Below are 24716 nucleotides of genomic sequence, written 5' to 3'. Positions count from 1 at the left end.
ACGTTAAAAATATTGAACACAATTAACATAAGGGTTAGTCACCCCACTCACAATTGTTGCATCTGTATTTTTTTTCTTGACAAGAATTTTTTGTTTATTTAGACGCAGAATGTCTTTATGATCACATCGAACAGGAGACTTTTCAGATGTGCACAGATGCATTAAGTGTTTGATAACTTTATTAAATTTCTGTATATTTCCTGCTTGCTGAAGGGTACAGGTAGCTAAATATGACATTTATTATAATGGGTTTATGTGAAGATTGCTTTAAGTTCACTTAACCCTTTAAAGCCCACTGCTGTAATATTACAACATAATTTGTTAGCTTGACTAAAATAAACCTGCTCATGTTTTCTGTTCTTTCTAAGACCAGATTTAGACAACTAATAGGTCCTGTTGTTCAGCCTTGAAATGATATTACAAATTTAAAAATAGGCCTGTTTACCTGGCCATGAAGTCCCACAACCTGTAAACATCCCTTAAAGCACATCATCTTGTTTTTCTGGACTGGATAAATCAACATTCAAGTAATATGTCTAGATCATGTAAATATTAAGGTATTGTTAAATGTTTTGATAATTTGAGTTTGTGTTGTAATTTTGCAACAGGGGTCGCAAAAATGGATGCACCTTGCAGATTACATGGATGAACTTTTCTTCTCATCTGTTCCATGTGAAAAAATACTAATAGAAACACGGTTTTTGATCATTCACAAGTTTTAAATGTCTTCTTTGTTTTGAGTTTCAATCAATATTTAATGATTATTAAATAATAAGTGAGGCTTCAAAATTCATCATGTGCAAGAATGACAAACTTTGTTGATCATTTTCTGCAGTAATCTAAAAGCTAATGCAAAGCTCTTTTTTCTTGAAGGAACCAGGGTGATGCTAACTTCTGGGATGGCCTACAAAAATGACGTCATCCCTGCATTACTCTCTCTATAAAACCCCACTTCTGAACATATGACTTGCATTCTCCAGATTCCTGTACTTTACCAAAGTACTAGACAAGCTGATTATATTAGTGATGTGTTGACCCATGGAAATGATCCAGTTGCACACCGGAGCTGTGCAAGTCCGATGTCAAGTTTAATGCCTGACACCATTTCTCTGAAAGTGCAGCTAATGGAAGGCACTGAGCATCTTCCCCTAAACGGCATCCAATCAAAAGCCAGCCTGCACACTCTTTTAGCAACATGAGAAATTGAAAGTGCCTTTGGACGCTAATGCTATTAGCCCCTCTCTACAAGGCTTCACTTTGCTGACGATGTATCTTTTTACTCGACATCCACCCACATTGACTAATGACAATTCATTAAATTACTTCTGAAAATTGTAATTTTGTGCTGTAATATTTAGGTGTAGTTCTAAATCTAAAGGTCTATATTTAAGTGCAGTATACCTTGTTTAGAGCCGGTGCGGTCGCTGCTGGGCCCAGTGTTGGGTGTATATTTAGTGTCCCTGGAGGCAGCACTATGTCTTGTCCAATCAAACTCTTCGGTTTTATCTTGGGTGAACATACAGATGGTGTCCTCTTCAAAGCCGCAGTGAAACTTACCTATGGATAGTTCAGCAGAGAAACAGAACAATGAAGAGTGTGCAGAAAGTGCATCTAAAAAAGCTATAACAGACAATTCAGTCATTTCAGAATGATTATTTGTACATGAATACGTTTTTGGTTGTTTATACAATATCAGTGAATGGGGAGCATCTAAAACAAACCCTTTTATGATCTTTAGAGACATACACTTTTTAATACATTTTCTTAAGACTAAATTTATCATGATCAGATTTTAGTATTCATGAAATAAGTCAACCTTTGCTCATGTTACATTTAAATGTTTTAATCATTTACTGTGTGTGCGCTGTCACAATATTTCTGATCACTAGAAACCACAAAGATTAAATGAAATGACAACATAATTCTTTCACTTACAGATGCTCAACTTTTGAATGATAGTGTATGTATGCTAGAATGATACATAGAATAGAAATATACAAAAAATATATAATTACTCACTCCAAGGAGGATTCACCGGTGCTGTAAAACAGAAAATAGAAGAGGTTATGCATGCAATATCCAAGCTGTGAAAGGCTTGTAGTACATAGCTGGTTAATAAACCATTATAAAAAACAGCAAGGGACTCAGAGAGGGGAGAATGGTGTTTGCCCTTGGAGAGAAGTGTTTAGAAAGTGCTTTGGGCATCATTACCATGTATCACACAGTTAGAGAGGGGAAGTGAAATAGCACGTCAGTGCATGAGAGGTGTTTGTGTGGGGAGAGGACGCTATGAGGCTGTGCAATGCTCAGGTGAACCATAAAGACCTGTATCTCTCTCTTCATTCCATTCACAGGCAGCCTATCTGAGCGCGCCAGAAAGCCGTGTGCTTCCAGGCAGCCTCAATGAGGGCTAAGGTGCATTGTGGAACAAAGGTTTCAGAGGGCATGTGTGGAAAAGATAGTGAGACTGAAACCGATCCCTATTTCAACCAACTTAGCTCAGTGCCTTAATAGAATACAAAAAAAACCCTGTGCAATCCTATTTAAGTCGGAAAACTCTCTGGATCCTCCAAGAGCAGTGATTACGCTAAGCTGTGAATTTCTATGTAGGGTAGGGAAAAAAAATCAATGGTCATCCTCTCAGAAAATGTTAGAAAACATATTATTGGCAAGGGCTCTATAACTTCAGCAGAAGAATTTTAAGAAATACATCAATATGCGTCTCTCAAATTGACGTTTCAGCAGTAAAACGAGTACAGTGCAACAGTCGCCTTCTGGGACGGAAAAGTGGCATCGGCTCTGGCATTTGATCAGGCTCCTATAATGAGAGAGATTAGCACGACGGCGTTCAAACACAGCAGATGTTCACAGGGGTTGTCAGTGTAAATGTCTGCTTTGAGAACTGCAGGGGGAACAGCTCCACACGAAATTGATGATACAAATGAAGAAGTAAAAAGTTGACAGGAGACGGAAAGAAAAGGGAAATTAATTTGCAAATGTCTGTCAACATACAGAGAATTTACAAATGAATGTATGAGTGAATGATGGAAGTTTCATGGGAATCACAGCCTTAAGGGGAACAGAGGATTTTGTCAAGGAAGACAAAATGTTAGCGAGTCATTCCTTGAAATGGATGAATTTTTCTGTTTTGGAGGTGATTTTTGAAGTATCTCAAGCTAAATTGATAAAAACTTTTACGTCTGGACGAAGGGTAGGGTAGAACATTTCAAATGGAAATGGCTGCTGCTTTCTCTGTTATCAAGGATATTTTCCTGGCTCATTAACCCTCAAGAGTTTTTTAATAATCACACTTATTTAAAATACATGAATAAATGTTGTAGTTTAATGCGATGGATGGATATGTTATGCTAGAAGACTCTTAAAATAAAAATAAAACTTATTATACAAATTAATATAAACTTAGCACATGAAAATTGATGTTACTTCCAATTCCTTATGCCATTTTAACCTACATTATTAAAATTAACATCAAATTACAACAATTCATGTTTACATTTTTTTGGCCAAATATTTAGTATGAAATGACATTCACAAACTCAGATAATTTTTCTGTTTTTAAATAATTAGATAAAAGTAACTGATCTAATTTGAATGGGAAAGTCAATATACACTTTATCATGAATAATAATTAGGTTTTAATATATATATATATATTTTAATTATTAAATGGCTGGCTATACAGCAATTCATATAAAAAAGCTTATAAAAATACTTTTGTTAAAATGTATTTCTTATAGAATGAAAAAAAAGGAATTATTACAAATTACTAGATAATAGAACAATAAACAACAAGATTGAATAGAATTCTCATCAATAGAATAAAATAGAATTTATGTTGAATTAAGCTTGCAAAACATTGCATGACTGCTAAACAACATTGATGATAAAAATACAATCAATATACATTTCACACGTGATCACAAATAACTTCTCATACTAGCTGTTTTTCCCATTCAGTTCAGTTCAGTTTAGTTATTTCAGCAATTCAGTTCATCATTCCATGAAGGTTACAGTTCCCTTTCTGTAAACAGCCCAGCTGTTTCTAAAGGGTAAGGAGGAGAGGCCTGCTTTGGTTAAAGCAAACAGATGTTGTGCATTTGGAAACACGTGCTTGCATTAACACGTTCCTTAAATTGATGGGCTCCATGCTCTCTCCTTTTTCCTCTCTCTCTCCCTGCATCCCTGTAAAAGTACAATTAGAGCTACTGGAGCAGGAGGCAAAAGCAAAACGTCAACATCATTAAACACACAAGCAATTAGACCCAGTATATCTCCCACTTGGAGAGGATTTACTCAGAGGCAAGCTTTAAGGTAAAATCCAAACATATTCAATTCTTTCATTTGAACAAGCAAGATAAAAACCTAAATGTGCAGAGCTGAGTAATAAATTGCAGTAATGCAATTCAGGCTAGATACAGTACAAGCCATGCTGTCTTATAGAGACTGGGTTTTTGCGATGCCCATAAAAAACCTGATGTTACGGATTACTCGGGAAGCTGAGGAGTAACAGAATGAAGATGTTTATTGTACACAGACACAAGCAGAGGAGCAGGTAGTGATGAGTGACAATGAGGATGGATCCGTGAAGGTAGGGTGAAGACTTCTTGGAGGGATGGTGAGCCACACACACGCACACTTGGGGAACTGGGTCTTCGGAGAGAATCGCTGGAGAGAGTAGAAGAGGAGTTAGTCCTTATAGTAAGCATACAGGAATGATCTTGTCGCGAACGTGACCGTACAATGTTTGAGTGCATGTGTGTGGCTTTTATGGTGCTGCGATGATAGGCTGGTGATGAGGATCAGGTGGATGTGATTTAGAACTCCGGTGAGGGTGTGCGTTGTGATTGTGTGGAGGTGGAACCTGGCGTGTTTGTAACAGTACGCCCCTCCCCACGGCCCGCTCCTGAGAGCCCGACGACGTGGTGGGCGTCCTCTTTCCCTGGGAGCTGGTCGGTTGGGATGATTGGAGTGGAAGGTATCGAGTAAGGTGGGAACCAGGATGTCGTTGCGTGGGACCCAGGAACGTTACTCTGGACCGTAACCTTCCCAGTCCACTAGGTATTCCAGCTGCCCACCATGCCGACGGGAGTCCAGGATGTCCTTGGCTGTGTAGGCCGCGCCGTCATCTAGGAGGAGAAGCGGGGGGGCTTCGGCTTCGCCAGGTTCTGTGGAGGGAGAGACAGAAGGATGGTGAGGTTTAAGGAGTGACACATGGAATGTGGGGTGAATCCGGTACTCAGGGGGAAGCTGGAGTTTGTGACCGGATTGATCTGCAGGGTGATGGTGAATGGGCCAATGAATCTGGGACTGAGCTTGCGGCAGGGTAGACGCAGGCGGATGTCCCGGGTGGACAGCCAGACCTTCTGACCAGGTTGGTAGTTAGGAGCCTCGGATCGGCGAAGGTCGGCTGTCGTCCTGCGTCTGCGAAGTGCCCGCTGAAGTTGGTGATGTGCCACGTCCCAGACCCTCTCGCTCTCCCGGAACCAGTAGTCGATGGCGGGGACATCCGAGGGTTCACCTGACCAGGGGAATAGAGGTGGTTGGTAGCCGAGTACGCACTGGAAGGGAGTGAGTCCAGTGGTGGGTTGGTGGAGGAAATTCTGTGCGTACTTGGCCCACCCCAGGAATTGGTTCCAGGAGTTCTGGTGGCCGTGACAGAAGGTACGGAGGAAGCGTCCGATCTCCTGGACCTTCCTCTCCGTCTGCCCGTTTGATTGAGGATGATACCCGGAGGACAGGCTGATGGCCACACCTAGGAGGGAAAGGAAGGCTTTCCACACCCGGGAGATGAACTGGGGGCCTCGGTCCTATACGATATCTTCTGGGATGCGGAAGTACCTGAAGACATGGTTGAACAGTAATTCAGCCGTTTCCATGGCTGTAGGTAGGCCCTTTAGAGGAAGAAGACGACAGGATTTAGAAAATCTATCCACTATAACCAAAATACAGGTATTGTTATCTGAAGGCGGGAGGTCAGTAATGACGTCCACCCCTAGGTGTGACCACGGGTGATTAGGAACGGGCAGAGGATGGAGCTTGCCAGATGGTAGATGGCGAGGACTTTTGGACATGGCGCAGCTGGTACATCCACTCACGTACCTCCTGACATCTGAGGCCATGTTGGGCCACCAGAAGCGTTCCCTTAGCAGCGAGAGGGTTTCATTGACCCCTGGGTGACCAGTGCCAAGTGACGTATGAGTGGAGTGGATGAGTGGGGTGCGCAGTGTCCTGGGGATGTATAGGTGTCCCGGTGGGCAACCCGGAGGGGTGTTGGTAGGAGGCTCGGCTGGAGCAAGAGTGTCAGAAGACCAAGTAATCGGAGAGACAATGATATTTTCTGGGAGGATGGTTTCTGGAGTTTCAGATTTCTCTTCGAGAGTGTAGCATCTGGATAGGGCATCTGCCTTTACGTTTTTCACCCCTGGGCGGTACGAGATGGTGAATTGGAAGTGAGTGAAGAATAACGCCCAGCGGGCCTGTCTGGGATTGAGTCTCTTGGCTACTCGAAGGTATTCTAGGTTCTTATGGTCAGTGAGGACTTGAAATGGGTGTTTGGCTCCCTCTAGCCAATACCTCCATTCCTCCAGAGCTAGTTTGATGGCTAGCAATTCCCGATTTCCGTTGTCGTAGTTTACCTCCGCCGGGTTGAGTTTCCGGGAGAAGAAGGCGCATGGATGAAGGCGGCTGGGATTCCCCTGCTGCTGGGATAGGACCGCTCCCACTCCAGTGGTTGAGGCGTCCACTTCCACCATGAAGGGCCAATCGGGATCAGGATGGACCAGGAGTGGGGCAGTCGTAAAGGCCTGTTTAAGGGTTTGGAAGGCTTCTGTGGCGGTTGGAGTCCAGGAGAGAGACTTAGGTTTCTGGTGGAGGAGATTGGTAAGAGGACTGGTGATGGTACTGAAGTTGTGTATAAACCGTCTATAGAAATTGGCGAAGCCTAGGAAACGCTGCAATTCTTTGATGGTGGTTGGAGTGGGCCAATCCTTGACTGCGCTCACCTTCCCCTCGTCCATCCGGATGCCACTGCAATTGATGGTATAGCCAAGGAACTGCACTGAGGGCTGATGTAAGGAACATTTTTCGGCTTTGAGGTATACAGCTGGTAGTCCCTGGTAGTTGATGTTCTGCCAGGCTCCGGGAATAGATGAGGATATCATCGATATATACCAAGATGGACTTGTGGAGGAAATCCCGGAGTACCTCGTGGATGAAATCCTGGAATACGGAGGGGGCGTTAACAAGCCCATAAGGCATGACGCAATATTCGTAGTGACCAGTAGGGGTAATGAAGGCGGTCTTCCACTCGTCCCCCTCACGTATCCGGATGAGGTTGTATGCGCTGCGGAGGTCCAACTTGGTGAACACAGTGGCAACACGGAGATGTTCCAGGGCAGCACTCAATAACAGTGATGTTATTGAGTGCTCGATAATCAATACATGGCCTCAAGCCTCCATCCTTCTTCTCTACGAAGAAAAAGCTCGAAGCAGCATGGACAAATATACCCTTGGGCCAGCGCCTCCTTGATGTATTCCTCCATGGCCTTCTCCTCGGGAATGGATAGGGGATATATCCTTCCCTTTGGCACTGGTTCACCCGGCAGCAGATCGATGGCACAGTCCCACGGCCGGTGTGGAGGCAGCTTGGAGGCCCGTTCAGGGCAGAAGACGTCGCTGAAGGGGAATGGCACTCACCATAGGACGAGGAGGACGGACGGGGCACACTGCTATTGCATGCCCCAGGGCTGCACAGTAGAGGCACAGATTCTGGACCAGCCGTCTCTGACGCTCCGCCATAGTGAGGCGGTAGGAGTCGAGGATCATAGGCTCACTGGCTGGTTCTGGGGGGCTGACGTTTTCTGGTCGGCAGAGTGGTGTGGAGGAATGCGACTGGCCCTGGTGCTCTTCTAAGCATGACTGCATACGAGTGGCAAAGCGGATGGATAGCTGGATGAATCGCTCGAGTCCGATGGTATCCTCGTATGCAGCAAGATGCAACCGCACTCGGGGTTCCAATCCTTGACGGTAGGTCGTCAGTAAAGCCTGTTTGTTCCATCCACTGGAGGCCACCAGAGTCCTAAACTGAAGGGCATATTCATTGACAGACATTTTTCCTTGTTTTAGATTATACAGCTTCTCACCAATGGAAGAGTCCCAAGCTGGTCTGCCGAAAACTTCACGGAAATGGTTGATGAAGCTAGAATAAGACTGGATAACTGGGTTATTTTGAGTCCAGAGAGAATCTGCCCACAGTAGTGCTTTACCTTGCAGCTGGGAAATAATAAAGGCTACCTTTGAAAGGTCAGTGGGGTACAAGTGCGGTTGCATCTCCAGGACCAGCGAACATTGAAGGAGGAATCCGCTGCATTCCTCCGCCGAACCAGAGTAGGGCGCTGGCCTGGCCATGGGACTGGCGTGAACGGCAGGTGAGGAAGTGATGACAGGGTCGGTGGAAGTGCTCGCTGGTGTAGGAGGTGCTGGTGTTGCCATGAGTGTTCGTCGGAGTGCATCAACCAGATCTTGAAAGGGGTACGTGAGGCTCATGCTTGTGCCTGGCGGTGCGGGTCCGGTCATCTGTTACGGATCACTCGGGAAGCTGAGGAGTAACAGAATGAAGATGTTTATTGTACACAGACACAAGCAGAGGAGCAGGTAGTGATGAGTGACAATGAGGATGGATCCGTGAAGGTAGGGTGAAGACTTCTTGGAGAGACGGTGAGCCACACACACGCACACTTGGGGAACTGGGTCTTCGGAGAGAATCGCTGGAGAGAGTAGAAGAGGAGTTAGTCCTTATAGTAAGCATACAGGAATGATCTTGTCGCGAACGTGACCGGACAATGTTTGAGTGCGTGTGTGTGGCTTTTATGGTGCTGCGGTGATAGGCTGGTGATGAGGATCAGGTGGATGCGATTTAGAACTCCGGTGAGGGTGTGCGTTGTGATTGTGTGGAGGTGGAACCTGGCGTGTTTGTAACACCTGAAGGCATCTCAGAACTTTATGTTACCATTGAGTCCAAGTAATCCCACACATAATCAAAGGCCTATAAAATTAATGAGTAGAATCAAACATGCATCCTCATCAACATACTTCAAATTAAAGCCTTTTGTTATAATGCATGCTTTGACTTACATTAGCATTTAAATGACCTGCAGTCGATCATTATTATTAATATCATCAGCATTAAACAAATAAACAAACAATATGCCATTTATGACAACCATAGTGAAGTCGTGATGAGGTGTACTAACTGTTTGACAATACAATTATAATAGATTGTTAGCACTGTCCTCTCAGTCTGATTGTGTTCTCTGTAAGGCTCATCTGTAGCTGCCAGTTGGTGGCTTTCCAAAGCAATCTACAGGCAGCAGGCAAGTTTATGTGTTGAATAACTGCTTTGTAGAATGATACCAAATGACACAGTCCATCAATTCTTCTTGGTGGCTTGTTAATTTGTCTGGCACTGTCCATGCACTAATTTGAACCACAGCCATTCAAAGTCTTAACAAACACTGTGCAACCTTTGCCACAGGTTGTGATGGCTTGCCTTTCCAATAAAAAACACATTCTGGCTCATTCTTGTGAATAAATTTTCTACATTCTGTAAAAAAAAGTAAAATAAACCATGGACCAAAAAATGATTGACCATAAAAATGAATTATTCATTTTTCATTATGTCATTCCAAATCTATAAGATTTGCTTTCTTATGATATTTTAAACCTTATACATTTTTTTGTCCATTCAATAAAAGTCAACAACACTGGATCCCATTGACTGAAAAACACTGAGACATTCTTCCAAATATATATTTTTTTGTGTGTATTTCACAAAAGAATGCAAGTCATATGGGCTTGGAATGACATGAGGGTCTAAAAAATTATAGATTATTAATATTTGGGTGAAGTACCCTTTAACATAATAAATTCACTGGTGTTGCACATGAACTGAAAAAACTGTACACACTAAATTTACTGCAAGTCACTTTGGATTTAAGCATCTGCCAACTGCATACAGTAAATGTAAATGTATGAAAAATACTAAACAATAATGGAACATCTTTACTTGGTTCATCAAACTGTCAGATTAATCAAAATAATGTTTCATTATTATTTTGAGGCAAATAAGCAGTGTGACATTCAAATTCACAGACAGATAAATTATCCTGTTTTAATAAAAGTAAATATTTGTTGCTATTTTTTTTAATGAATGTAATTAATATATACCAATACACAAATATATTATTTTTTATATATTATTTAAAAATGATAAATATGACTATAAAAAAATTAAATAAAACCAGTTTAGCAAAAATCCCGCCCAGCATAGGCTAGGGTTGGAGTGAGGAGTTAGTGTTTGGTGTAGGCATCCAGAGCTGTGACTGACATGACCAATGAAATCTTTAGAATCAGCTGCGGGGCGGAGTTTTCGCTGAACTGGTTTGGGGTTTGCAATGACATGAGGGTAAGTGTGTTTTTAATTTTTAGGTGAACTATCCCTTTAACATAAAATATTAATAGCAATTGCACATGAACTGAAAAAAAAGTATCTTGAATGTAATGTAAGACACTTTGTATTTAACTATCTGCCAAATGCATAAACGTAGACATAAATGTGCAGTTTTAGCAAACCAACAGAAGGCATCCTCACAGAGAGCTTCTCCAACCATTTACATGCAGCTTAAATGCCATTGTATGATTATGAAAGCTGGGATATGGATTGTGAGTGGTGTGATTGTGCTATCACCCTCTCCAGGTTATTGAGACAATTAAAATGCATAATGTCACAGTGGCAAAAGCTGGACCCTTTGATGGAAGTTCTCAATACAGATGGTATTTTCCCATGAGCCCTGTGGCGAAATGATTTTAGGGGAAATGGAATAGCAGAGGAGACGTTATGGAATGAGACATTTTCAATTTTTTTAGCACTGGTATTTCCATTACCTGACACAAAGACCGTGTAGAGCCATAGGGCTTCATATCACATGGGCAAGCTTCTGAATAAACTATGACCAATGAGCAAATGAAATAATGATCAGATGAAAGAATAAATGATTTTTTGAAGATTTTTTTCTCTGCTTTTGAAATTGCACCTGGTCTGCACAGGTCTTCTGTGGCCTTTTCTTGCAAATCCCTAATTTTATATACCACACAGAGGGTAAAGGGCATTCACTTGATAGCTTTCACTTTACTTTACTTAAAATAGTTTTGGATGGAGTCTAGCATGTCACACACCAGGACATGTCGACTTTCCACAGTATTTCAATAAAGGCTTAAAATAAAGACAGCGCCTTTAAAGAGTCTCTAATATCACACTGGGGTTGTGCAAGCTTGATAACAGAACACTGTGCACAGTTAATGAATGTGCCCAAGTGCATCCAGCCATTGGTGAGGTCATAAAGCTGCCACATTACGATAGGTTTTCCAGTAAAGAAGGGAAGGGGTTCAGGCACCACAGACGTAGGGTTTAGGTGACTTGATATACGTTACCTGCATCTTGACTGGCCTCTTTAAGAAGCACAAAACAAAACAGTAAGATATACAGTAAGATATATAGCTCTGGTCAATTTTAGAGAATAGTAGATAACATGAAAACATAGCCCATGTGGTCATCTTTTACAGATTTATATTTCAATTTAAATAAGTTTGTGTTTAAAATTGTATAAAATTAGGCAAGTTACTGTATAAAAATGTGCTCCTAAACTCTTTGTGCCTGTAAATTATAATTTTTTATTTCTTTGTAATGTAATTGGGTGCTTTGTAAAGGAAAACCAATCAGGTATCAGGAGACGAGAGAGGGCCGGGACGAACAACGAGGACAGAACTCATGTGCAAGAGTAAGAGAAGGCAAGTATGAGATGTTATCTTAAACACAGGAACCTGCTTTCAAATTTATTTTATTTTGTTTGTTGCTCAGGTTTGAGTATGCCCATCTGTTTTCGGCCCCTACGAACACAAGCAGTGACACAGGCCTGCCAAAGGAACTGAGGCATATTTCACACAGGATTTGCCGGCTTTGAGTTTTATTCTATTGATTTGTGACTGTTCTTTATTTCTTTCCTATTGCTGACTGCTTGATCTTAAATGTAAAGCTCCTTTTGACAGAAAGGGTTTACCCACTTGTGTTTTGATAGCAACTTTATTTTGTGATACAGTTGTATTCTTTCAATAATTATATATAACAGATTTGTTTAAAATAAGTACATATTAATTTTGGTTAACTTTTTGGCTTTGTGATGAGCTATATTTCATTTATCCTGATATTCTGAGATAAAGGCATGGAATAGGTAGCAGTACAAATGTAAACAAATTGAACCAATCATAAACAAGAACCCTGGCATCACCCATAAAATTACCAGTGACAGGAAGCAGTATTACAAATATGACAGCTGCTATTAAAATGCATGTCAACAGATAAATAATAGGTGCATTTTTCATGTACTCAGCCAGCAGAGGTCTCTATTACATTAAAAAATAACAATAATTAAAATGTCCTCTGCTGGTCTTTTGTTAGATTAGCAGATTTGCACACAAATATTAAAAGAAGATTTAATAATAAGATGAGGCATTTGCACTTTATTTGGAGTATCAAATCATCTGAACTTAAATGAACGGAAAATTGAATTATTTGTATTATAAGTGACCTTGACTTTAAAACACACAGACACACATCACTGTCAGTATCAGTACACTAACATTCTCCACATGCAGATAAATATTTGCATTTTAACAAGCATATATATATATATATATATATATATATATATATATATATATATATATATATATATATATATATATATATATATATATATACACACACACACACACACACACACACACACTACACTCAGTCAGTGGGGTCCAAAAGTCTGAGATCACCGGTGAAAATGTTTCATTTCTCTAACTGAATAATAAAACTTATGCATAACAAAATTATACTGAATGCATAATGATTTCAGAGAAAAGTGTCTTAAAGAATTACAAATTTTAGTATTCTTATTATTTTGTATTTCAAGATGACTTTAAATCCTAGAGATTCCATATGGACTTTATTAGTAGGGATGCAATGATATTAATTCGATTTTGTAGATCTAAATTATCATGCCATGGTACTTTCACATAGTAAAAAAAAAAAAACTACCTGAAAAAAGGGAAAACAATCATGACCATAATCAAACAAGCTTTTTCTTACCACTGTAGCAAATGATCCTTTCCGTTGAATCCCCCTCTCCGAACCGTGTTATCGGTGTGAGGCGGACCTGGTAGGCCTCGGGTTTAATGAGTTCTGTGAGGTTGTAGGTGAGCAGTTCTCCTTTCTGAATGTTGTCTTCTATTGGGATTTCTTGCTCCCACCATCTCTGATGCCCCGTCTGAGGATAAGAGCATAATTATGAGTTCTTTATTTCAACACCTTATGATAAAGCATCAAGCCAACATACACAAGTAATGATTCCCAAAAGGTCCTTTTAATAACATTCCCTAGGGAAGAAAAACATACGTCTCAGTCTGTACTATTAATTAAAAACATCCTTTCTAAATACTAATATTATAATGCAACACATATTGAGCGTAATATTGAAAAGAGCTGACCAGCTCTTTTTCTCTAGCCATTTTAATGTCTCACAGAGCTATTATGATATTAAGTCTCTTTCTCCTTAGTATTTTTCTCTGTCTGTATTCTTTAAGCTAAGAACACAGGGTTCTTTATTTCAAATTGAACTTTTCTGATTATAATGGCACCGGCCAATGGCATTATTCAAAATGTACTGTTGCGTTCGGAGATGGTCCCACTTGTCCGATGCAAATCAGTACAAATGCTCTAAACAAACACCTACACACACCAGAGGTGACATTTTCAAACAATGCTTTTCACCGAGGAAAGAAAGCGCATGGGGTGACAATCCCAAAAAGTTCCTGAACGGGCAAAAAAGAAACATTATTGAATTTTTTGTGAGATACGTGAGCTGACTAATTGATTTTGACAAGGCATTTTAGCTCCCTGACCCTCTCAATTAACTTTTTACTGCAAGTTGAATTATTATGCAATATTAGAAGAAGTCAATTCCTTGCTTCAGCTCGTGCTTGAATGAAAGCATAAATGGATTTCAGCTGATGCCTCTTGTCATTATTGTGGTGGTAAAAGAGAAGACATGTCTGATTAAAATCCAGCACCTATATGAAATCTTCCTGGATCTCCTGAAGGGAGCTGCTGGGCAGTAAACAGACCAGAATGAGTGTTCTCATCACTAACAGAGAATCTGAAGGTTGTGGAAGTGTTTGTGAATACCCAGAGCTTTCACTTGTCTATAGGATTAAAAGTTTTCATTTGCAGCGAGGGTAAACACAAAATATTTTTTGTAGGAAGTACAAGTACATTTTTCTTGAGTAATCTGACATGCACTATTTCTTTTTTGAAAAAACTTAATACTTTGATTGAGCAAGGAAGCAATAATTGACACAATTTGTATTTTTAAAACAATTTATTTTTGAATTTCAGATTATGTCCTGAAAAAAATGTATCATGGTTTCCACAAAAAGATATTAAGCAGCACGACATGTTTCTAATAAATGATTCTTGAGCACCAAATCAGCATATTCGAATGATTTCTGAAGGATCATGTGACACTGAAGACTGGAGGAATCACTTCTGGATATTCTGGATATCAGTTTTGCCATCACTTTTAAAATATATTAAAATAGAAAACAGTAAAAATTCACAATATTACTGTATTCATCGTATTTTATATTAAATAAATGCATCATTAATGAGTACAAAAGGCGTCTTTCAGAAACATCAAAAAATTACAGACCCCAAACTTTTGTATGGTAATATAAAATTAATATATTCCTAAATAATCAAGAAATAATGAAACAACAGGACCTTAAACATTAATACAAGTTTTTAAACCTCAATTTTACATCATACTGGCTTCAGTGCAGCACCTGAATCTGTTTTAAAATTGCTGTTTGTCAAACCAACGACAGACATTCAGCCTCGTCACCAAGAGTATCACTGGATTCAAATACAAGATGATTGGTTAAATCAGTGGGGCGAGAGAGAGGAGGGGAGGGTGGCAGCGATAGCCCTGAGAAGTTGCCAGTGTTCCCATCAGGGTCTCTCTCTCCTGGTAATGAGATTTCCATCGCCAAATCCAATTACTGTTTATTGCTTCTGTGAGATTTCTAATTCCATGCCTGCAGATCTTGTAGAGGGGAAAAGCATTGGTGCGGGCACATATAAGAAAAGATAGACTGTTCTTCCTCCCAAAGCACCTTCCTGCTGCAATGCATCATACAACAACAGCTTATTTCAAAGTCTCTCCCCTTTAAAAAGATCAATACATTCATAAGTGGTATTATCACAGACGGCTTTAAGCAGCATTTGATCTTATCTATGTAAAGCTGCTAAACCTAAAACTCAATTAAACCCCATAATCACAGAAGATCATTTTTGCATGGCTAAAAAATTAAACTGGCTCTTAACCTCCAAACAAAACAAGAAAAACCCAATGTCAAGGTTGTTTTTTTTTTTTTTACACTAGAGCTAAACACTTGACATGGAGCATCCTTCAACACCATATTGGGTCATTAAAGAACTGAAATGCATCTGCTTTTTTCATGCGGTTCAGTGTGCACAGCTCCGGGCACCTTCTGTGTCTTTCAGCACAGCCCTCAAATCTTAATACATCCTTGAGCAAAACACTCTAAACCTTGTTGTGGATGTGAGGGGCTAATACTGAAGCATTCAGCCCTCACACTGAAGGAGAGTGTGAAGAGCACAGGGCAGATAGAGCACACATGGGCTGACAAAACAAACTTGAAGAACTTTGGTGCCACTGATACAATACCCAACTTAAATACCTATTGTGTATATAACCTATTGTGATCCAAGAAAATGACCTTGGCTGACTGCACAGATGAGAAAAAAGATCATTCATGCTGCAGAATGTCAATACTTGTGTCCATGTGCACATAACTGAAACTAAGCTCAGCTTTATACTTTTTAACTGTTATATGACATCACTTAAGGAATAGTTAATTAAAAAAATTTCATACTTTCTTTCATTATTTACTAATTTCTCATATTGTTCCAGACCTGTTGTGATTTTCTGACTTCTGTAGGACTCAAATAGGGAATGTTAGGCTCAATGTTCAATCTGCTCTTTTTCCATTCAATAGTGATCAAGAGTCCAAAAAATAAATGTTAATAAGATTCTTTCAAACCTTGTATTCAAAGAATCCTGAAAAAAAGTGTATCATGTTTAAAAAAAAAATCATCAAATACATTTTAAATCTGTATTAAATTAGAAAGTTATTTTAAAATGGATTACAATTTCACAACATTTTTACAAAAAAAGGGAGCGGTGAGCATGAGATTTATAAAAAAAAAACAAAAAAAAAAAAAACATTTGAATGCTAAATGTATATGTATATTATAACATTACTCACTGATAATATTCTCTTCTGCTGCAGCTAGCTAATCACGATCATTTAATATTGCATATATTCAAATATACTACATAATATTTAATATTACATACATCCGAAAATAGTACAAAAAATCTCCTTCTGAGTACTAGAAGTATGTAATGACATGGAGTTGAGTAAATAATGACAGAATTGTATTTTTATCCCTTTAAACTCACACCTACAGTCCTGTCAAAACAACACAGCATATGATTCTTCTCTTCAGGCCAGTAATCTATTCTGTGAGGACACACACTGCGACAGGGTTCATCACAACACTACTCTGTGACACATGTGGCAAAGCTGCCAACTGCAGAAGGAAAACGCAAAGTTTCACAATCAGTGGAGGCTCGACGCCAAAGGCTATCTCTGGGGTCACTCATGAGAGAAGCATTATTATATTTTTATAAAGTAATTTTCATCTTCTACTCATTACCATAGCTTAAGAATTCTGAATGCAGTGCTCAAGTTTCCCTCCTGGTTTTTCTGTAAACCATCTGTGCTCTGAGCCGCATATATTTCCCCCTTTCAGAAATTTTGGGAAGTTTCAGAAGATTCGCAAAGCATTCTGATTACGAATCAAACCGAGCACAAATTACGCCACTCGCATTCGAGCAAACAGCAAAATTTAGGGCATTCTTGGCTATACAATCCTGACATTTCCCTTCCTCTGAACATGACCTTTATTCAAATACCATCACCAGAGAGAGGAATACAGGCCTTTTCTTTTGGTCAGAGAAACAGAGAAACATTATCCTCAAAACGAGAGGTTAATTAAAAACACACACACACACACACACACACACACACACACACACACACACACACACACACACACACACACACACACACACACACACACACACACACACACACACACACACACACACACAATCTGTGTTAACCTTTCAAGAGGAAGGAACTGCCTCAGTAATCCAGTGGCGAACACAGAAAAAACAAACTCCACTTATGATATCAGCACTCAAAATCATAGTCAGACTGAAAATCTACATGATCTTCTGCAGTACTGCTACATCAGCACTCACCATTGCTGTTCTTTTGAATAAAAGGAAAGGTCAAATAATATTTCTAGCGGCAATGGGACTTGCTGGTTACTACACAAGGTGTGTGCTACACTCGCTAAATAACAGCGGTCTTTGTGATTCAAATATAACACAAAGTAAAAACATCCCAATTCACCTGCTCTCATAGAAAGTACTTTTGCCTCATTTGTTCTACCTTTTTTGGTCTGCATTGTAATATACGTTGCCATTCAGAGGTAAAATGGCTTGTTGCTATGGCAACTGGGCTCACTTCTCATTCATGACATCGTTCAGCAAATCTTGTTTTATAAAGACGAGCATAGAAAGAGTTGGGGATGACGGGAGGATGGGGGGTTGATATGAAGAGAACAAGACATTCTGCACTTATGCAAATTCTAACCTAAACACCTTTTTGTGCACAGAGATACATCAACTCCACATGGGAGAAAGTAAATTATGTTTTTGTGTAAATAATAACCTCGTTAGTATTTGATAGAAGATATCTAAGGGGGAAAAAAAGGCTGATTTGCAATCCAAAACGTGGCAATTACAGCAAATTATGATGGTTTGTTCTAAGTGCATACTTGGGGACAACCTAAGGAAAGCTAATAAATGAACTCTTTGCAAGTGTTAATATACTAAGTATATGAAATCAAATTATTTGGATAGCCAGCTTAATTATGAACAATGTCAAAGGTGCAGATGTGCTGGCCTCAAACAGAAAGTTTCATGAATTAAACCAAAACTTCCCTCACAGCAGGTTTATCTGGACAAGTTCAAAAAGGGGAAGCTGTGCTGATCTATGAACATCTAAAAAAACTCTCCTTAATGCATATTTAAGTACTTCCAGCCTGCAGCACTAAAACCAAGGCTTATATCTATGCATGAGTTACGAGTACAGCAAATGCTAAACATAGAAACGTCATCTATTCTTTATCTCCATTGGGAAGCATGCTATGGCATGTTAAAGCATTGTCAACTGTCTTTATTGTGAGTTATGAGCAACACAGGATCACTAAACATAGGCTAAATCGTCTACAAATGCAGTCAAGTGTTGCGAACTGGCATTTCATCTGTGCTTCCCATGTGCATTTGAAGGAATAGTTCACCCAAAAATTAAGATTCGCTGTAAATATACTTGTCCTCAGGTCATTCAAATTTGTTTCAGAGGGTCCACTGTTGAGCAAATAATGTAATGCTACATTTTCCAAATCTGTTCAGATGAAGAAACAAACTCATCTATAGTACATCTTGGATGGCCCCAGGGTGAGTAAATATTCAGCAAATTTAAATTGTTGGGTGAACTAATCCTTTAATGTCAATTTGTGTGCTCTGCATTTCTAATGCAGTTTAGAACCATGATATAACAAATCCCCTGTTGACATTTGCTTCAGTTTCTTTTTTAACAGCAGAGACTGAAAAAATGGACATTTACTTGAGGTCGAACTAAAAAAAAAAAAAAAAAAGGAGCAAGAGATTGAAAGCTGCAATAACAAAATATATGCACATACACGCATACCTGCGCTATCAAAATATGAATCGCTTTCATCAGTGTAACTGCTTCAGCGTGCTCCCGGTAATAAGACTTCACACAAGACTTATTTTGTCATAATGCACACTAATGGCAATGAGCTTCATTTGTAAATAAGATTTTATGCTAGCGTTAGCCCACGCATAGGCCCAAGGACATTGTACCTCTAGATGCTTCATCCGGTGTAATGTAAATCGCATATTTCCAGAGAATGGCCACGCGTCGATGCCGTGTAAGTCTTTGAATCAGCCCACAGGCCAGTTTGATGACTGCCGAATGCTGTTTGCTACAGTACCGACACAAATACTTTGCTGCAATGGAGATTAATATATTCTTGTTATGGTACTGTAAATGAAGCTGTATCCTAGCACACTGTCCACCTGCACAAACAATTCATAGAGTGAAAATGTGGCCTACTGTTATTTACATCACAGACTGAAAGAGAAACATGTCAGCAGTGTGTGAGTCTCAGTGTGAAACTGTGTGGATGAAATTGTGTCCTTGAATCTTTACTGTGTGTGGAAGCCTTGATGTTGTATTAGCATGCAAGGGGTGTATGTGTGCACTTGTGTATCTGTATCACTTGTGTTTCCTCCATGGATGCCAAACATAGCAAATATAACCAAAAATATAACAAATATTACAAAATATGTGACTGAATAATGCAGAAACTATTTACTGCTTGGAAGTAACACTGTGCAAAAGTAGAAAATGTTTTAGAGGGCAGCAATGTCTCTTTGGCTTTTTCCTTGAGATCCCACTGAGATCCCAATGAGATCCCAAAGCATACATGTGAGGTGATAATGGTGAAACACAAGGGTAAAGCCACTTGAGAGCTGCTACTGGCTGATTACCCTGTTCACATGATAATGCCTACCTATGATATCCACAAATCAACAAAACTGGAGGAAATAGATAAATAAATTACTAGTAAACTACTCACCCATTCAAATACCACCAATTATGCTCAACAATGCTGCATTTATTTTGTTAATAATACAGTAAAACCAACAATAATGTGAAATATTAGCATTACATTTATAAAATGAAATAAAAATAAAATTACTCTTTTATTTGAAAAGATTTAAAAATAAAATTTCTTCCTGTGAATCAAAGATGATTTTTCAGCAGACATTACTCCAGTCTTCAGTGATCATTCAGTTTTTTTTTTTATCAATCAATCTTCACTGTATTATCAATACTGAAAACTGTTGTGCTGCTTCATATTTTTGTGGAAACTGTGATGCTTTTTTTCTGAATGAAATGGATGAAAGCTTTTTTTAAATATCTAACATTATAAATATCTGTCGCTTTTGATCAACTTAATGCATCCTTGCTGAATAAAATTACATAAAAAAATGCTTAAATGGTAATTATGTAAGTTCTATAAACTAGTATGTTCACATAAAAATACAACTACATTATAGTATTATTTCCTTGTTGATATTGTAACGTAACGTAAAAGTTGTAAAAAGGTGTAGACAAGTGCCTGCTACTGATCTGTATAAGTATGAGAATGAATGAGACAGACGTTAAGTTATAAGAGAGGGAATTACGAGGGTGAACAGTATGGGATTTTAGACCAGAGGGGAAAAGAGGAAGAGATCTGATAAGTGTGCCCTGCTGAGTTCACTACTGAAGCAGCACTATATGTGAGAGTGCAGAAGAGATTGAAGCAGAGGGCGGCCCTGACTCTGAGATTTCAGACTCTATCAGACTCTTTGAATAGAACAGAATAGAACAGAATCATTATTTGTCATCACATGACCAGGGTCAGTGGAATGTATTTCTATAACATATGTCTTCAGTGGAACACAAAAAAAAGATATATTGACGAAAGTTTTTGTCCATACAAGGAAACTCAGTGGAGAACAAAACATTCAACCCCACTGACTTAACTGACTGTAAAGTCAACGAAATCTTTCAAAATATGTTATTTTAAATAAAAATTGCTACTAGGTGCTTTATAAACAACAATCAACTTTCAGAGATGTTAGTAACCATGCAAACTCTGTATCAGTATCTGCCGATACCTATACCGATACTGATCTTTTTAAAGCCTCCTTTTTAATATGTAGAATTATTTATAGTGATGATCCAATCAAGATTTTTAGAAATTTACTGTATTCAGGGCCTGAATTTCATTTTTGAAAATGAATTCCTCTCTTAGGTGACTCTTGTGAGAGGATATTTTTTTTCCTTTGAGGGGTGAAGGGGGCCATTTAAAAAATATATATATTTATCTCACCTAAATGTTTGATCATGCACTGTATTTTTGTTTTTACAATCGTGTAATTGTTGCACAATATCTTACACAGTGCAAGCCTGATTTTGTGAGTTGTATGTGAGGTATGTGTTTGCAGTGTGTAGACAATGTGTGGTACAGCAAAAAAATAGACTCGGTGCAGAAACTATCTCCTAAACGCACTGCCAGACCACAAAATTGTGTGCAGTGTGAAAGCTTTAATTCATTAACATGAGTGCGGAAGAAATACACACCACATATGTACTGCGAGCAGAGTAATGTGAACCTGGCATTGTAATGTGTGTGCGCAGCGAGTGTGCATGAGCGCTCGCATAAGCGTTGAATGGTTTAGACTGGCAAGAATAAAAAAATAAAAAATGCGGTTTATTAACTTTAGTGACTAGGCGACACTGCCTCGATAGTACAAGTGACAATTCCTGTGTTGACTGTGCAACTCACTTATAGTGCAGACGCCATGAGAAGCCATTTGCATTTTGAGAGAGAAAGAGAGCGCGCTGTGATCTATTCATGCTGTTGACTATTCAAATGACTTTTTCAGTCATTTAATGAAGAAATATGAATTGTACCTCACCTAAAGCATTATAATAATTTCACCCGGGCCGGACTAAGACTGAGACGGTGCCGCCGCATGCCATGCCAAACCTCTCACGACAGGCGCGTCATCAGCTTGAGATCGGTTTTATGAGATCAGCCTTTTTAGAGGCCACCAATCAATCCCAAAGTGATTATCGGCTGATTGTGATCGGTAGCTGATCAATCGGAGCACCCCTATACTCCAGTACACAAGACAGCATTTTTTATAAATGGACTGATTAAAATCATTGTATGCCCTAGTGTAAAATCAGCCAATCAGAATACTGCTTGCCAAAATTATAAAATGGTTTTCAGTTTTGTTGGCAAAATGCATCAACCACTAGTCGACTGGATGATTTTGTGAAAAGTATGTACATAAAGCAGTCAATTCCCCACTTTTTATAGGTAGTTCATCCCCTAACGTTTTTGATCAAACTAGACATTTTTCATATTAAACTGCACACAGAAACAGTAATGTTTCAAAAACATTTACACCTTTAAAGAAGTCATCCTTTAGGACAGGGATTAAATAAAAGAAAATATTTACAATAATAAAATATTTCCTTGAAGTCATCCCTGTGATTTTACAGTTTTAACATTTTCATGTGTACTTTTTTTTGTCATCTTAAATCAGAGTACATGACATGCAGGTAATATATATATATATATATATATATGTGTGTGTGTGTTTTTTCATCAACTACCTGCAGTTCCCTCATGAATCCCAGATTAAATCCCCCACATTAAAATAGTCTAGGAGTACATACTTTAACAACTGCATATTTCAACTTTATATTTGTGTTTGTACTTAGTTTATTTAAAAATGAAAGTAGTGCAAGCATATTCAAGTTAGAGTGAGCAAGTAACTTTGAACAAAATCCCAGAAGCAGCCCGAGGTAAAAGGCTTCATCTCAACACTACATGGAAAATATGATCAATAGAGAAACTCTCACAATGCTGTTGAAACATTGCAGAGATATGATGACACACTTACAGCATGCATGCAATTCAAACACGCTACAACAATTCTTGGGGATAAAACGGGGGCCGAGGGTCACCTGTCATCCCACAGGTGCTGTGTTACTCCATTTTACATTGGGAACCGACTGAAAATAACAATATTCCTTTACTTGTGATAAGAAAACAGCTGTAACTTCAAATGAGGAAATGAACTCTGTGAAACCTTGACTATGAAATGGAATATTTCCTGAACTGGATTTCAGGGCCGCAGGAGCAAAAATACAATAACAAGGGGTTTGTAAATTTGAAACAATATGAGTATTTTCCACACCAAACATCTCGTATACTTCACACTTTAAGCAGTCAAATTTGGTTTATGTCTTCTATCTGGAATTGAGAGGAATTAGATTTCTATAATGTGGATTTGGAAGCTTTATGTGTAAATGCTTTTACCACGGCTGGAGAACTAAACAATGTTAGACTGAAGCAGTAAAAGAGGCTTCTATTTCTCCTCTAGCCTGGGAGCTAAAGATAGTGCCTCAAACAATATCCTTAAAGGCACTTAATTCCCATTAAAGTAAACTCTGAAATCCCTTTAATTAAAGATGAATTGCTATACATTCAAGTATTGTATAACATCCTCTAAACATAAAGCTGAAGCAACTCGCAGCACTGCAGAGGTGTAACCTTGTACTGTATGTCATCTAAGTTAGGATGACTTTTACAACAGCACGTTAAGTGCCATAAGCACAGAAAAAATGTTAAGAGGGCTCGTTAAACTTGAAGTACATAGGCAGTATAGTGAAAAATGAGGTCATAGAAACATTAGGGTTGTTCATGCTGGCCTTTACTGCTGCTGTGAGAACAGTGCTCTAGTGGCTTTAATAATCCACTAGAGGACATGGAGAGCAAAAGACAGTTTTTATACAGAATCTGTGAATATGCACAAATCTTCATGGGGTTGTATATTCTTCCCAGCTACACTGCAACCAATAATTACCAAATAGACTAACTAAAGTAACTACTGAAACCTATATCCCTTGTTTACACATGCTACTGTAATTATTTTAGGTTTGATTAGGAATGCACCACTATTAAAATTATGGCCGATACCAGCCAGTCATTATTTTCATTTCACTGCAGAGTAACAACTAATAATAAATGTATATTATTTATTATAATATTTTTTTTGTAATGTACATCATAAATGTAGAGTTTGCTATTGATAACATTGAACAGTGTTACATTATTTGTGTTTGTACGCATTAGATGACACTGAAAATAATCCAAATGTAAAAAAAGTAGAGAAAATGAGAAATACTCCATATTGGCCAATACTGATGAATTTTAAGAAAACTAATATCAGCTGATTTAAGCAAACTGTTAAATACATGTTAAAGAGCCACTTACTTGACTGTCAATCATTCACAAGGGTTTAAACTCTGACAGCTACATAAGTCTTTAAAACTAAACCATTAAGTAAAAAAATAGGAAAAGTGCTTACATACAGTATACATGCAAATGAATGTTGGTTTGCTTGATATTAACATGCAGTGACCAAAATAGCAAGTCTTAAACGAAACCTTAGTGAGAAAATTCCCATTTTATTTTGAAGCAGTACTGTACACTTCTTGTGCTTTATCAGGATACAATAACAGACTGACATAGTAGTCAAGAAATCTTCTCTTTGAAATTAGATCACAAGTGACCACAGAAGATCTTTATACCAGGTTTAAACAAAGCTTGACTTCTTATTGAATTTCTTCATTTGGCACAGTATGAAAGGAAATAATACGCAATCAGTCTGAAAGTCAGTTATCCACCAAACCTTGCATTAAACAACGCACGTTTAAGA

General features: G+C 38.7%; 1 protein-coding gene across 2 annotated transcripts in view; it reads right to left on the bottom strand.

Moving 5' to 3' along the window:
• Positions 1–24716, bottom strand: part of LOC132111588 (MAM domain-containing glycosylphosphatidylinositol anchor protein 2-like) — a 178674-nt gene that overhangs the window by 6166 nt on the left and 147792 nt on the right. Inside the window, exons 11-14 of one of the 2 annotated variants that reach the window (XM_059519025.1) lie at positions 13214–13391; positions 11509–11526; positions 2020–2040; positions 1402–1557 (exon numbers count right to left, since the gene is read on the bottom strand). In XM_059519025.1, the coding sequence (XP_059375008.1) occupies positions 1402–1557; positions 2020–2040; positions 11509–11526; positions 13214–13391 (373 nt within the window). The remainder of the gene's footprint in view (positions 1–1401; positions 1558–2019; positions 2041–11508; positions 11527–13213; positions 13392–24716) is intronic. The other variant, XM_059519026.1, reaches the window with a different exon arrangement.

The sequence above is a fragment of the Carassius carassius genome, chromosome 31 (genome assembly GCF_963082965.1).
Source record: "Carassius carassius chromosome 31, fCarCar2.1, whole genome shotgun sequence".
Classification (NCBI taxonomy): domain Eukaryota; kingdom Metazoa; phylum Chordata; class Actinopteri; order Cypriniformes; family Cyprinidae; genus Carassius; species Carassius carassius.
This window is presented reverse-complemented; position numbering and strand designations above follow the sequence as displayed.